Source organism: Carcharodon carcharias, chromosome 5 (genome assembly GCF_017639515.1).
Source record: "Carcharodon carcharias isolate sCarCar2 chromosome 5, sCarCar2.pri, whole genome shotgun sequence".
Classification (NCBI taxonomy): Eukaryota; Metazoa; Chordata; class Chondrichthyes; order Lamniformes; family Lamnidae; genus Carcharodon; species Carcharodon carcharias.
In genome coordinates, this window is record NC_054471.1 from 163,722,661 (window position 1) to 163,738,556 (window position 15,896).

Consider the following 15,896-nt stretch of genomic DNA (forward strand, 5'->3'; position numbering starts at 1 on the left):
GGGTTTCTTCGACAGCACCTTCCAAACTCACAACCTCTACCACCTGGCAGCAGGTACATGGAAACACCACCATTGGCAAGTTTCCTGCCAAGTCACACATCATCCTGACTTGGAACTATATCACTGTCCCTTCAATGTCACTGAGCCAAAATCCTGGAACACCCTACCTAATAGCAATGTGGTATACCTACACCACATGGACTACAGTGGTTCAAGAAAGCAGCTCACCACCATTTTCTCAAGAAGAATTAGGGGTGGACAATAAATGCTGCTTTTGTCTACATCCCAGGAATGAATTTTTAAAAATGCCTAATCTTGTGCTTCTCCTCAGTCCTACATGAGTGAGGAGAACCCAAGAAGTGGTAGGCTGCCGTGTCCATTAAGACCTTATTGGGCCTGAGGTATCCACATCTCCTCGTGGCTAAGTCTACAAACTGACCTATTGGATTATTGCACGGAGTAGCCGAGCCTTTGGTCCTTTCAGCCACATGTGCAAGCACTGGAAGGGGCTAACTTAGGGATTCATGTGTACCAACATCCAGGCAGACCAAACTACCATATGCCCATTCCTGCCATGCCGCTGGTACGAGGCACTGTCTGCATGGTCACTAATCTGAGGGAAACAGATTCAGTGAAGCCCCACTGGTGTTCATCAGAAAATCAACCCCAATCTTTAAAATGCAACAATACACCTTTCCATTCTGGCACCATCTCTTTCTATGGCAGCATTCTGTGCATCAACAGCAACAGTGGTATTGTCGCTGGAGCAGTATTCCAGAGACCTAGGGTAATGCTTCGGGGACCCAGGTTCGAATCCTGCCATGGCAGATGGTGGAATTTGAATTCAATAAAAATCTGGAATTAGTTTAATGATGACCATGAAACCATTGCCGATTGTTATAAAAATCCAACTGGTTCACAAATGCCCTTTAGGGGAAGGAAATCTGCTGTCCTTACCTGGTCTGGCCTACACATGACTCCAGACCCACAGCATGTGCTTAACTCTTAAATATCCTCTGAAATGGTCCAGCAAGCAACTCAGTTGTATTAAACTGCTACAAAGCCTCAAAAAAGGAATGAAGCCAGACGGACCACCTCGCATCAACCGAGGCACCAGAAAAGACAATGGCAAACTCAGCCCTGTCGACCTGCAAAGTCCTCCTTAATAACATCAAAATTGGGAGAGTGTCTCACAGAATAGTCAATCAACAGCCTGACATAGTGATCCTTGTGACATCATATCTGACAGATAGTGTCCCAGACACCACCATCACCATCACTAGGCTGGGCCAGCCAGAGGTGGCAGCACAGTGGTATACAGTCGGGAGTCCTCAACATCGACTCCTGAGCCATGAAGTCAAACATGGGCAAGGGAACCTCCTGCTAATTATCATGTACCACCCTCCCTCAGCTGATGAACTAGTGCTCCTCCATGTTGAATACCACTTGGAGGAAGTACTGAGGGTGGAAAGGACACAGAATATACTGTGGGTGGGAGATTTCAATGTCCATCACCAAGAGTGGCTCAGTAGCACCACTACTGACTGAGCTGGCCAAGTCCTAAAGGACATAGCTGCTAGACTGGGTCTGCGGCAGGTGTTGAGGGAACCAACAAGAGGGAAAAACATACTTGACCTCATCCTCACCAACCTGTCTGCCGCAGATGCATCGGCCCTGACAGTATTGGTAGGAGTGACCACGCACAGTCCTTGTGGAGATGAAGTCCCACCTTCACATTGAGGGTACCCTCCATCGTGTTGTGTGGCATTACCATCGTGCTAAATAGGATAGATTTTGAACAGGTCTAACAACTCAAGACTGGGCATACATGAGGCACTGTGGGCCATCAGCAGCAGTAGAATTGTACTCAAAAACAATCTGTAACCTCATGGCCCAGCATATCCCCACTTTACCATTACCATCAAGCCAGGAGATCAACCCTGGTTCAATGAAGAGTGCAGGAGGGAATACCAGGAGCACCTGGCATACCTAAAAATGAGATGTCAACCTGGTGAAACTATAACACAGGACTACTTGCATGCCAAACTGCATAAGCAGCAAGTGATAGACAGGGCTAAGTGATCCCACAACCAACAGATCAGATCTAAGCTCTGCAGTCCTGCCACATCCAATCATGAATGGTGATGGACAATTAAACAACTCACTGGAGGAGGAGGCTCCACAAATATTTCTATCCTCAAAGACAGGGGAGCCCAGCACATCAGTGCAAAAGCATTTGCTATAATCTTCAGCCAGAAGTGCCGAGTGGATGATCCACCTCGGCCTCCTCTGGAGGTCCCTAGCATCACAGATGTCCGTCTTCAGCCAATTCAATTCCCACCATGTGATATCAACAAAGAGCTGAAGGCAGTGAATAGTATAAAGCCTATGGGCTCTGACAATTTCCAGCAATAGCACTGAAGACCTGTGCTCCAGAACTTGCCATACTCCTAGCCAAGCTGTTCCAGTGCAGCTGGCATCTATCTGGCTATGTGGAAAATTGCTGTGTTCTGTACACAAAATGCAGGACAATCCAACCCAGCCACTTACCGCCCCATTAGTCCACTCTCGATCATCAGTAAAGTAATGGTAAGGGTCATCAACAGTTTTATCATGCGGTACTTGCTTAGCAATAACCTGCTCACTGACACCCAGTTGGGGTTCCGCCAGGATCACTCAGCTCCTGACCTCATTACAGCCTTGGTTCAAACATGGACAAGAGAGCTGAACTCCTGAGGTGAGGTGAGAATGACTGCCCTTGACATCAAGGCAGCATTTGACTGAGTGTGGCATCAAGGAGCCCTAGCAAAACTGGAGAAGATGGGAATCAGGGGAAATCTCTCCACTGGTTGGATTCATACCTAGCACAAAGGAAGATGATTGTGGTTGTTGGAGGTCAGTCTTCTCAGCTCCAAGGCATCAGTGCAGGAGTTCCTCAGGGTAGTGTCCTCGGCCCAACAATCTTCAGCTGCTTCACCAATGACCTTCCTTCCATCATAAAGTCAGAAATGAGGATGTTCACTGATAATTGCACAATGTTCAGCACCATTCGCGACTCCTCAGATACTGAAGCAGTCTCTGTTCAAATACAGCAAGACCTGGACAATATCCAGACTTGGGCTGACAAGCGGCAGGTAACATTTGCACCACACAAGTGCCAGGCAATGACCATTTCCAAAGAGGGAGAATCTAACCATTACCCCTTGATGTTCAATGGCATTACCTCACTGAATTCCCCCACTGTCAAAATCCTGAGGGTTACCTTTGACCAGAAACTGAACTGCACTAGCCATATAAATACTGTGGCTATAAGAGCAGGTCAGAGACTAGAAATCCTGCGACAAGTAACTCACTTCCTGACTCCCCAAAGCTTGTCCACCATCTACAATGCAGAAGTCAGGAGTGTGATGGAATACTCCCCACTTACCTGGGTGAGTGCAGCTCCACAACACTCAAGAAGTTTGCCACAATCCAGGACAAAGCAGCCCACTTAAATAGCACCACATCACCACTGACGCACAGTAGCAGCAGTGTGTACCAATTAAAAGATGCATTGCCCTCCAAGTCCTGGAACTCCCTTCCTAACAGCACTGTGGGTGTACCCACACCACATGGACTGCAGTGGTTCAAGAAGGCATCTCACCAACACTTTCTCAAGGGCAATTAGGGTTGGGCAATAAATGCTGGCCTATCCAGCGAGGCCCACATCCCATGAATGAATTCTTAAAAAACAGATGAAGCACAGACTGTCTTCATAACTCTGCCTTGGTGGCCTCTGCTGCAGATATTCTTGGAGTTGTCACAATCCAGAATAGACAGCAATGCTGCGAAGCCATCCAGCACAGTATTGACTGTGCGGTTTAGGGGACTTCTCTGCACAATCCATCCACAATATACTGTTTGACAAGGCCACCTGTGCCTGCACATATGCCTGATGGTCTGCAAGCATACTTCTTTTAAAAGTAGGACCCCAGGCTGTCCAGTCAAGAGGTGAGTATCATCAACATCCAGTCATTAACATGTTCCCACTCGTTCTACCACAAGTTACTCTTGCTCAGTGTGTCATCCAGTGCACTCCCATCTTGATCACACCTAAATTTCCTGAGGGAGTATGCATGTAAGGGAGAGTGTGAGTGACATGTTGCAGCAGGCCCGGATCTACATGAGACTGGTTCTGCTTCTTCTGGCACATCTGGAGAAGGAAAAGAGGAGCAGATATTAGAAAGGGTGCTTAGGGGCAGAGTTACAGGTCATTTTTCGTAGAAGGTGCAGCATGAGGATTTCACAATATAGGTTTCTTCTAAATAATGTAGAATGTAGTAAGGTGAGAAGGAAGAGAAGTAAAAGGTTATCATGACTCTGGGTCTGGCATTTGACAATCTACTTCCCCATCTCTGCTACCATTTACTGCCTCATTAGACAGGATTTGTAGTGATGTTTCATCTTAGGGGCTGAGTGAAAGGAGGTTTATGGTCTACCATCTGTTGCAGTTTCCTGTTTGATGTTGTGTGCTATCTTCTTAAAAAATAATACACAATATAAGAATTATCTTAAATTGCCATGACGTGCAGTAAAATTCTGATGTTAGCACGCACTCATTGTGCTTGTAATGACAGGTGCTTGCACCAAACAGTTAGAATCGATGTGTGGCTTTTGCCATGGTGGTTGCATATAACGCTGAGTGAAGGAGAACTTTTAGTTGAAGGTGGGATCTAAAAGGCCCCATGCTGCCCCATGGGCACTGATGGAATGCAATTCAAGCACCTTAGGAAAACGTGTGTCAAGGCTATATAAATAGAATATATGCTTAACATTAGTGTGCTCTTAGGAAATGTGGATCAATTCTCTTATTTTGCTGGAAAAGTTGTTAAACTTTTTCTTGCATTGATTGCCATGCATGGGGCGTTGGCATCAGTAGTCACTCCCTTCCAACTGGCTCTGAATGCCTAGAAGGCCTGTATCATTGTTCCAAATAGTGCCCCTTCCTCTCTTCCTCTGCATGACTTCATCCAGCAGAATTCCCTGATTTCTCAGTGAACCTAGAGGCTTTCTGCTCTCCTGCAGATCTGACTTTGCTAGTAACCTTGCTGATGTGCTTACCAGCTAGTTTTTTTTTGGATGACTGCCCTGGAAGTTGCTGCAGGCTCCCCAACAAGTGAGTCACTATTCAATCTTAGTGAAAATTTATTGTTATTATCTTAATAAAGCTGGCCCTAAAACTGTGATGGATTAACACACTATAGAACATGAGTTTAATACCCCCGCAACAAGGGGTTTGGGGGGGTGGTGGGGGTGGGGGGGGTGGTTGGGGGGTGTGGTCGTTTGATCAGGTGGGAGACACCGCCACCTTCACGGCTCCTCCCGATCAAGTTCAGAATAGGAAGGCTTTCAGGCGGCCTTCCCTCCTGGAGGGAAGCTGAGGCCTTAGGCAGCCACTTAACAGCCTTACCCAGCTGCCACTGGTATTCAACTGACAGCAGGTGGAGGACTCGTCATCTGCGAAGGCCACCCAACAAACTCTGTCGGATTTGCCAGTGCCTAACGGGGGGTGGGGAGGTGGGGTGCGGTATAGGGGTTGGCGGGGGTTGAGGGGGTTGGTTCCCTCACTCACAAGCACTCTGTACACAATCAGGGGACCCAGCTTGAGGAACCGGGGAGGTTGCGGTGGGGGTGGGGGGGGGGGGGGCACTGAAAGCCACCCCTGCCCTTACTTCTGAACCCCTTCCCCACCCCCCTCACCAGCAACCCCTGCCCACGATCCCCATCCTGCCCATACTCACCTCTGTCTGGGAATCCCCTGGCTGATCCCCCCTGCAGGCCTGAGTGTAATACCAGCAGCAGTCACCTCTTCTGGAGGTGCAGCCAGTACTGCAGAGCTGCCAGCCTCCAATGAGCTGGTAGCTCTCAGGGAAAGATTTCCGCCCGTATTCGAATGGGAGTCCCGACACCATCCACAAGTGCCTGATTATCTGGTAATTGCACCAGGCCTCCGGAAAAAAGCGCTCGGGGTTCTCACCAGTTTTCCAAATGGTAGACGAGAACCCATCCCTTGGACTTTCAATTCTGCCACATAAATCACACATTGCCCGAGTTTCAATTTTACCCCCAACAGAAAATATAGCCTCAAAACTCGTGGATTTATTATTTTCATTCTTGGCGGATTCCAGGGCATATTTCCTTTTACTCAAGAGTCTTATACATACATACGATACAAACATTATACATACCAACAAGGAGCCATTCAGCCCTCAAGCCTGCTCCACCATTTAATAAGATCATGGCTGATCTGATAGTAACCTTTAATCTGCATCCCACCTACCCCTGATAACCTATCACCCCTTTGCTTACCAAGAATCTATCCACCTCTGATACTTCTGGCTAACACATTCTTCACTGACTTTTATATGGTTAAGGGTCACTTACCTATATTTTCCACAATTATAATTTGTCTGCAGTTTTCTTTTGAAAAGCTGCCTTATAATACTCATGGGCATTTATATATTTTATTAGATGTTTTTTCCTTTGCTTTACAAAAATATGAAATGAAACCTGAAGATTAAAAACCAATTTGAAATAAAAAGCTAGAAGTCGGACATGTTTCATATTGCACCCCTTTTCCAGTGATTGGTTGAAAATTATCCTCTGTAGCTGATTATCAGCCAATTAGTGGGAAAACTGTCCAAAGTTGTACTCATCTCCAAAATAGATAATGGGACCTTTGGAGGCACAGAAAACAAAGAAAATGTAACAAAAATATATAAGAAAGGTAGAATGAAATTAATAGTTAGTAAATGTGGAAGAGATGAAAGATTAAAATACAAAATAAAGGGAAAAAGAACATTGGCGTGCAAAAGAATTTTATTTCTATATAGTGATAATAGTCATAAAATTATTTCTTATAATATGAAGCTTTGTTTCAGAATTATTGTAAAGGTTGAAATGCATTAAAAATTAACCAGCCCAGGGAAGCTGCAACTTGCTCAGACCTGCTGATAGGCTAAGGTTTAAAGCACCAAAATCATATATAAACGTATTATAATCTAATAATCAATAAACCCACCGATTCTTATTCTACATAATAAATACTCATAAAATCAAGTCCAACCAGCATCATGCAATTCCATTACATGTTCTATGGCTGGCTACATTATAGGAAAATTATGTTCTATCCTTGACATCTTAAACAAGTTATTGTGAGTGTGTCATCTGGGTTCACCCCAAGCAATTAGCAGGAAAATACTGGAATAAGAATGCAAATAATTTAATATCTGATTATGTACAAAAACCACAAAACAATGTTAATGCAAATATTATTATAAGACCACAACAATAAAACAAGTACAGAGCAAAGGGTTTTAGTGTGCATTTATAAATGGTGAAACTAAATTTTGACTTTCCGTGAGCTTCTCCCACTCATCTGCCATAACTTTGGCAGAAATACCGCATAAAAATGGTGTCTACACCACTTGTGCCATTTTTCTGGGGTTTCTGCCGTTCTTCTGCTAAACTTCTGGCAGATGAACAGGAGAGCCCCTGTGGAAATTCACCACCTAAATATTTTCTTTTCACCTTTTTATATAGTATGTCCTCACAGTATATAATACCTGGCCACAATTTGCAAAAGGAGGATAGCATATGAAGCAGAATGTGACTCAAAAATAAATGACTATTAATTTAGCAATGGACCAGTCTTTACCTTGCATGGTAAATGTTTTCCATTAACTCACAATGTTAACATAATTAATGTGTAGCCAAAGCTCCATTCTTTTGTTATTGATCACTCTGTTCAATTGTTATCTGGCAACCTTTGTTTTTAAAGACAAGGAGCTGAATCAATAGCTCTGAACAGAATGTTACTTTATATTCTAGAAACAGACAGAAGTTGTACCTTTAGGGTAGTATGGCTTTTTAACATGACCATCAGAGGATCTAGACTTCTTCTCATCTCCGACATGATGCCTTGGAATTTGATCTGACGCATCCCTCTTTGCAGTTTCCATTGCCATTTTTTCTCTCATTGCCTTAGCTCTCTCTGTTTCCAGTGCAATGGCCTTTTCTAACAGAGTCAAGTTTCCCTTGGTCATATCAAACACCTCCTCAGACCGGTCAGATTTGACTGAGCCAGTGTCATCATCTCTGTCATGTGATTCTTCTTCCTTAACACCAGAAGAAAAAGCTCTAGAGCGAGGACTAAGCTGTTCTTCAAGCTTCATCAGGTTAACCATATCTGAATAGTTCCGATCTGACATCCTTCTTGTGATGTCATCATCAGGTCTGTTCTGTTGACAATCACTAAAATGATGTTGCTGGTTTCTTTCCTCGTGCTGACTCTCACTTAGCTTCCTAGCCAAGTCAAAACATTGGTTCCTTAGGCACTCAAGACTGCTCAGGCAAACAGCCTCATCACTTTCATCAACAGTCTTTTCCATACCATCATTGGTGGACTTGCATGATCCTAAGTTCACATTTCTAATTTCATTCTGTATTAAACCATCTATACGACCCCTAACACTTGCATTGTCTGAAAGTACCACACCATGTCCTTGTGCCAGGAGTTTAAGGGAATCCACTGTTTCCCTAACAACATCACTGTCAACATCCAAACTCAGCTGGCAGGAGTCACTTTTATTTGTTTTTCTACCCCTGCTCCCGTTAGTGTCACTATCATCCTCCAGGCCACGCGCCGTGCTGTCACTCATTTCAGACTCTGTCATAGCCCTAAATGCTGCATCTTCAGCTATTTTTCCCAGGTTTAATAATGATTTTGCAACAAGCTCATCATAATTGTCATATTCATCATTGTTGTTATCATCTTTCTCAATGTCCTGGTTTCTCCTGATATTATCAGATTCTTCTTGAAGGTCTTCTAATGGAAAACAAGAAAGCAAAGCTTAATTATTGTTTTTCATCTACAGATGAAATTATTCAATGGATATGGTTTATTGTCATTAAATCCATTCCTCCCAGATATTTCCCATTCTCCTACAGGCAGTGACTCAAATGGCAGTATGACCGACAGCCACTGCACAGCTCTAGTATCTTGCTCATGTGATCATTTCCCATGCATGCACAGGAAGATCCTGGAATTCCTTGGGGGTTCATCCAACCTCCCAATGCTACTTTGGAAGGAGACTAGATGGACCCCCTCAAAAAACTACATAAATGTAGACAATGGCCGTTTACAAATTTCACCAGGAGAATCTCCACAGATTTTCAGCAAACTATTTTTTGATGAGGGGGTATCACTCAATTTTATCCTGAGTGAACCTCCAACCTTTGCACATGTTCCAACAGTACCCAGCAAAAGTGGAAACTCTTTTTTCCTGGGTAAATTCTTATTTCTTCTGTCATAGCTAAGAAACAGAGACCAATTAATGTGGCCCATTGCTGCCCAGGCTGGGATCAACAAAGGCTAGGGAAAAAAACTTGGTACCTTCAGGTACAGTTCAGTACAACATCAAATGGCGCATTTATCTGCTGAGTGCTCAGAAATATTTTGGTTTATATTTTAAATCTATGCATCTCTTATCTAGCAACAGTGAGCATGTTAAGTAACAAATGCTTACATAGTGTAAACCATTACTTCTAGATAATTGGATCTTAATAATAGAGCAATCAACATAGTCAACAATTTATATCAGGCCTATTGGTCTGTGATGGAACAATGATAAAAGATATGAACCACAAAGACATAAGAATAAAAGGTGTCTTTACAAGGTGAATATGATCAAATCATGCAAATTCATCACACTTATTAGAAATAAATTTATTCTGACGCAATACTGAAACCCAACTCATAGACTAATGTAACTTTGGACTGAAAATTAAAATAGTATTCTGACTGTGCAGCAAGTTATTAGTTATCTTTAATTAGGAACAATATTTTTATTCTCCTTTCTATAAAAGCCCTAAACAAACATCTGGGTGCAGAAAATCAAAACTAATTCATATGCATTAGTAATACAACTTATAATTATTGTATAATTAAAATAAAACACCTCTGAGCTCACATGGTTGCTGTCAGAATTGCAGTATTAATACATGAATAATCTTGGTTACCAACAATACAATAAGTACTACTGTATCAGAGTGAATATTCATTCACAGGCTTACAAGAAATCACTTGAATGACAAAGTTTTGAACTAATTGGCTTGTCATGAATAAAATTTTAAAAGTCCCATCATATTTGACATGCAGGAGTAAGAGGTGGCATCTATGGTTTGTTAATGAAATCAATAATATGTTTGAAAACAAGTTTACGCTAATTCACAGCAACACACTTAATAACAACAGGGTCATTTCATCAATTGAAATGAATCTGGGCTAGAGTGTGGTATCCCTATCACCAAACCGCGCTTCTTGCAAACACAGTTCACCATGGGGAATATGGGATCAGCAAATTTAGACAAATGTTGAAGATAAACTCAAGCTTCCATATTTAGCCTCTACTGATCTTCAAATAATGCAAGCCAGAATTTAAGAAAAGTGAACCTAATCTTGTAAATTTCTTTGCTTTGAAATTTAAAAACCGAACAGTATTCAATGGTTCTTTCAATCTATGTAAAGTAATTCATACCTTGTTCATTACTCTGATCTTCATACTCTTCATCTTCCTCATCTTCCTCTTCTAATTCATCTTCGTCTTCCTCTTCCGCTTCCACATCCTCTTCCTCCTCTTCATCTTCCTCCTGATCATCATTTTCATCAGAATACTCCTCATCTTTCTCATCCAGTTCCTCTGTACCATCAGTCTCATAGCACTCATCTACAGAAGAGTTGTCTGTTCTCACCAGGAAAGGTTTTCTCTTAGGAGCTGGTTCACTTGGTTGCTTGTCCTGTATTTTCCTCTTTTTTGCTAATGGACATCCATAAACACTAGAACAAGGAAACAGAAACAATTAGCATGGTAGGAAGAATTTCTACGGTAACACGCTGTATTTAGAACAATCGTATTAGTTCTAGAATTTGTTATAGATAAAGAAATTATGCATGTTAAGATAGTCAACACTACTAGGCCAATTAAATCAGTCAGATGTCCTCTCTTTGAAGATCCAGTGTCAAAGTTTAAGAAGTTCCTTAGATGATCACAGGGTTGTCTGGGAACATTTTAAATGTCCTTTTAATCGCTTCAACATTAACAGAGAGCCAACTGCCTCATTAGCTTTGTAAACATTAAAACCAAAGCCAGCATTGAGTGTTGCATTCTTTGAACTCCCTCACTAAACAAGTCTCACCTCAGTCTAGTAGTACCTGTATATCTACTTCCTGTTCATATTTTACAAAATGGTCTTTTGCCACCTTGCTGTGTAAGACAATTCTATGAGTTCATGCATGTTTCATTTACACCAGTATACTGAACAATTGATTATCTTGCATAGTATAGTGGCCTCATGTTAGAATTTGGGTGGCCAGGTGGTGAGGAATAGAACACTGCAGTCTGGTCTTTATATACTTGCAAGATTTTTTTTAAACAGAGATACACATTACATATCATGCGCCTCCAACCAACGATCACATATATATGAGCACAGGTGAGTCCACAAATAATACCCACTATCTTAAACACCCAATTGATATACAATTAACACATCATAGTGAAGGACCCCCAGCTTATTTTTCAAAGCATACTTATATGAGTTGGCTAATTAAGGAAACATTGTTGTGAATATCTAGTTAATAACTAATGTGCTTTAGGAAATAACTTTAGTTTTAGGAATTAAATAGTTAAATGTAAGATAAATGGAAAGGCCTGGTTGGAAAACTGATAAAGAACTCCAATGTAAAGGAAAATCAAACAAACCTAGGTTTAATTTACCTGTGTTTATATTACAAGGTTATAGTTGATAGTGAAAAGAAAAAGTTAAACAATGGGTGACACATTTCTGGAGCTCTTAGTGGAACCAGAGTGTCCATCATTATCCCCACAAATGAAACTAAAAGCTGGCAACTCTGGGAAAGAGGGTTGGAAAACTCCATTAGATATAGAAATTATTCATGTGAGTTCCAGAATCAAAGAGTTGTATTAAAGGTAAAATAACTTATTAACATTTCTGTTTGAGAACATCCCAAAGCATGCCACATCGTCAAGGAGACAGGATGTGGGGGTAGGAGGTTCTTTTGTTTAATTTATCTGTGTGTATTTGCTGAAAGAAGTAAACAGTTCAGTTTGGGAACAGGCAGAGGCAGTTGCAGTTTTGATCTATGTGTAGGCTGTAGCTCACTGAGTTGGGACAGCCGAAAGAAATAAATATTAGGCATCTTAAGGAAAGCAAATACTAACTTTATCATTCACTGTGCAGAATGCTGGCGAGGCTGAGCTCAGTTTGGAATTCAAAAGGTGAAAAGAAGCTGGAAGATTTACCTAGCTCAAAACAAAAGGAAGAAAGCTACAATGGTCCTCACAGAGCCTTGTGGCAGAAGGCAGTTTGCAGTTAGCGTGGGAGCAATCAGCATTGTCAGTCAGCTTGGAGCAGGTGGAGAAAAAACATCTGCCAGGAACTGGAAAATACCTGACAGACCAACACTGTACAGAAGCTGTGGGAACATAATGGGCCATTAGGAACCAAGGGATGTTCTTGATGTTTAAATCCATAAGCCAGGTGGCAGCAAGAGTCCACATTTGTGAGGTCTTTAGAGAAAATTGGAGGATCAATTAGGCAAAAGCTAATGGAACAATCCCCATAAATTTCATACCTCAGGGAATAGCTGGAACACTGAGAAGAAATCAAAGTGATTTCCACGGAGCTGTAGCATACTTGTGGATTGGTCCCAGGAAAAGTGAATGAACCTTCAAGATTTTGTAAGATAAGGGAACTCTTGGTTGGGGGGGGTGGGGGGGGAGTAAAAAGTAGAACTGAGTCCATAGCATAACTAATTAAGAAGTATAGTGTTAAGTTAATAGCACTTGCTTTGTTTAATTCTTCTTATATATAATAAAGTTTGTTTATGTTTAAAAACATGAAACCTTGTGGCATCACTCTGTAGGCTAATAGTTGGATATTTGTATGTCTTCTTCAAATGTTAACAGTCCCTAACAGGATCATAACAATGGCTCAGATTTTCACCATGACAGAGACGCTCTCCGTCATCATCAAAATCCTGGACATGACCAGAAATTCGAAGTCCCATCCCTAAACATCGTATTTCCTATTTTCACAAGGGCAAGACTGGAGTCAGGCTGGGGTTTGTACATATGCAGTTTACAGAGGCAGCTGGTCATTTAAATCACCAGCTCCCTCCACTGCAGTAGAATTTTAGTAGGCCAGGAATGTGAAACTCGGGGTGTGCAGATTAGACAAGATAAGAACTGGTCTGAACTTCGTGGATTTGTTTGGATAGCCAGGGTACCCTCTTTGGAGAGTTAAAATACCCCTCTGGATATGGTCCCAAGACATTGGGAGAGGTAAAGCACCCTTTGGGAGAAGCAAGATACCTTTTGGAGAGGTGGGACAGCCTTTTGGATTGTTAAAAATAAATATGATTGTGTGTAAAAAGTGCATAAACTCGGTAGAACTGCTGAAGCTGTCAAGGAACTGTCAAGCTGTCAAAGAACTGTCAAAGGATACTAGGTGAGTTGGCATTGATGAGGTAAGAACAAAGATTGGTGAATGGGGGTCTTTGGTTGGCATGAATTGGCACTAAGTTGACATAGGGGCAAGAAAAGGCCATGGGGATGTGGGGGGCATAGGGGGTATGAAGAGCCATGGTGGGTGGGTAGAGGGGCATGGGTTGGCATAGGAGTATGAGGAACCATGGAGGTGGGTAGCGGGCATATGTTGGCATAGGTTAGCTTGAATGAAGCATATTGAGTGTTTGGAGGATGAAGGAGGTGAGGGATGAAGGCTGGAGGGTTTTAACCTTTTTTAAAATAACTTAAGCGAAGTGTCTGAGCACAGAGGCAGGCATTCTGCCTAGCACGCCTCTGCCCCTGGCAGCCTCTACACTCGTTCCGGGGGCAGTGGGCCTGACTTCTAATCCGGCCCACACCCCCAGAATGAAAATCCCAGCTGTGTGTGGCCATTCTTAAAGATCGGGTTAGCAGAGTCGGAAATTCTCCCGTCTCTGTGCACCTGACCCAGAAGCGGTACTCTGGGCCAATATATTTGTTTTTTTCCCTTCTTACCACATATAAATAGTCTGCTCAAGAACATAGTATGATCAAATTATTAAATTATGTGCAGAATACTGTGCAATGTCTATTGTGGCTGGCTGTTGGATGGCTTTCTGTTAGTTAAAATTTTGAACTGTCACCTACAATTATGGTCACCGATCTTGAACTTCACTGCTTTAATAAATATATCTTAAGCTATCTTCCTCTATTTGCTTACAGTTTCATTAACAATAGCAATACATTTTCATAAATGTTCTTGTTTGCCTTTTAAAGAGTACCACTTACAAAACTGTTCATTTTACTATTCAGATTTTTGGAAAACCTGGCCGCCCAGAGATAAATTTAAAATCTTGCGTGAATAAAAGTGAGGCATGCAGCTTCATTTATAATATTTAAATTACCAACCTGCCTGCTGGGTGACGGTTGGCAGTGAGGCCCTGTCCTGCCTCTATTAAATCCAAAGTGGAGGTCGGGATTCAGATTTTTAACACTGTAATCTCTCACCTGACCCAGCTTCGAAGACCCATCTGCCACCCTTAATTGGACAGGGAACCTATCTCCATGCCAATTAAGGGGGTGCCTCCATGAAAATCCAATGAGTGATTGTTTCACCCCGGGGCAGGTTTCAGGACCCGGACCATCAACATCGGGAAAACCCAGTTCTTTCCCATATCCTTTACATTGGTGAGTACAAAACTCACTGAAAAAGGGGCTCATTTAGCAGTTGGAGATTTCGTAAAAAACCTGGGGTTCAGTTATCCAAGCTGAAGGAACCCAGTTTTTTTTTACTAAACCTCCAACTTCTAAATAAGCTTAATATGGGGACGATTATTCACCAATTTTGATGACAGAAACTGGTCACTTTGAAGGGAAGGGTTTAATTTCATGAAATGTAAACAGATTGGATATCATATTATTTCCAGCTGTTAAGAATTTGTAGAAAACCTATCTTAATCAAGAGTTCCATTAAAAAAATCCCTACAGCTTTAGATTGTTTGTTGTTGCCCAGTAAAGCTGTTCTATGCTGGTGGAAAGTCAAGCAAGAACATAAGGAATAGGAGCAGGAGTAAGTCCTTTGGCCCTTTGAGCCTGCTCCGCCATTCAACATGATCATGGCTGATCGTCACCTTCCCCCAATAACCCCATATCCCTAATGTACCCAAAATTCTACCAACCTCTGTTTTGAACATACATAATGACTGAGCATCCACAGCTCTCTTGGGGGAGGGGGAGATTGGGGGAAGTTGGAAGGGGTTGGAGGGGCATGTTAAAGGGGGTTTTGGAGAGAGTTCAGAGTAGGGATTGGGGTGTGTGGGGGGTAGGTTAGCTACAGAGTTAAATTTTTTTTGTAAATGTAGTGATTTCTTTGTAGCCATTTTCCTAACATCTGTTGATTGCTCTGTGATTAATTAACCTTAAAGAATCAGCATGGGGCCTCCAATTTCACCATTGCTGCAGTCATTCTGCCTACTGTGCAGATATAATGAAAAAGATGTGCCAAATTGCTTTACAGCCAATCAAGTTTCTTCGAGTTGTAATCATCAGTATAATGTAGGCAATATTATCAAATGGTGGAGCAGGATCAAGAGGCCAAAAGGCCTAATTCTGCTCTTAATACATATGTTTGTATGTCATTCAGTGATGGATGAGATGAACTGGGTTTGATGGTCTTTGTCATCCATAATTATTTTGCAAATAGAGAGTGGAATCATGACTGGATTTCTGTTTATTTTGTTGCTAATGTAAGTTTAATGCAAATGGGTTTTGTGGGGTAAGATTGCCAGG

The 15,896-nt window shown here is 42.1% G+C and overlaps 1 protein-coding gene across 2 annotated transcripts in view; it reads right to left on the reverse strand.

Moving 5' to 3' along the window:
* Positions 1–15,896, reverse strand: part of LOC121278045 (myelin transcription factor 1-like protein) — a 363,597-nt gene that overhangs the window by 285,350 nt on the left and 62,351 nt on the right. For both annotated transcript variants that reach the window (XM_041188068.1, XM_041188067.1), the window contains exons 4-5: positions 10,578–10,876; positions 7,889–8,866 (exon numbers count right to left, since the gene is read on the reverse strand). In XM_041188068.1, coding sequence (XP_041044002.1) covers positions 7,889–8,866; positions 10,578–10,876 — 1,277 coding nt within the window. The remainder of the gene's footprint in view (positions 1–7,888; positions 8,867–10,577; positions 10,877–15,896) is intronic.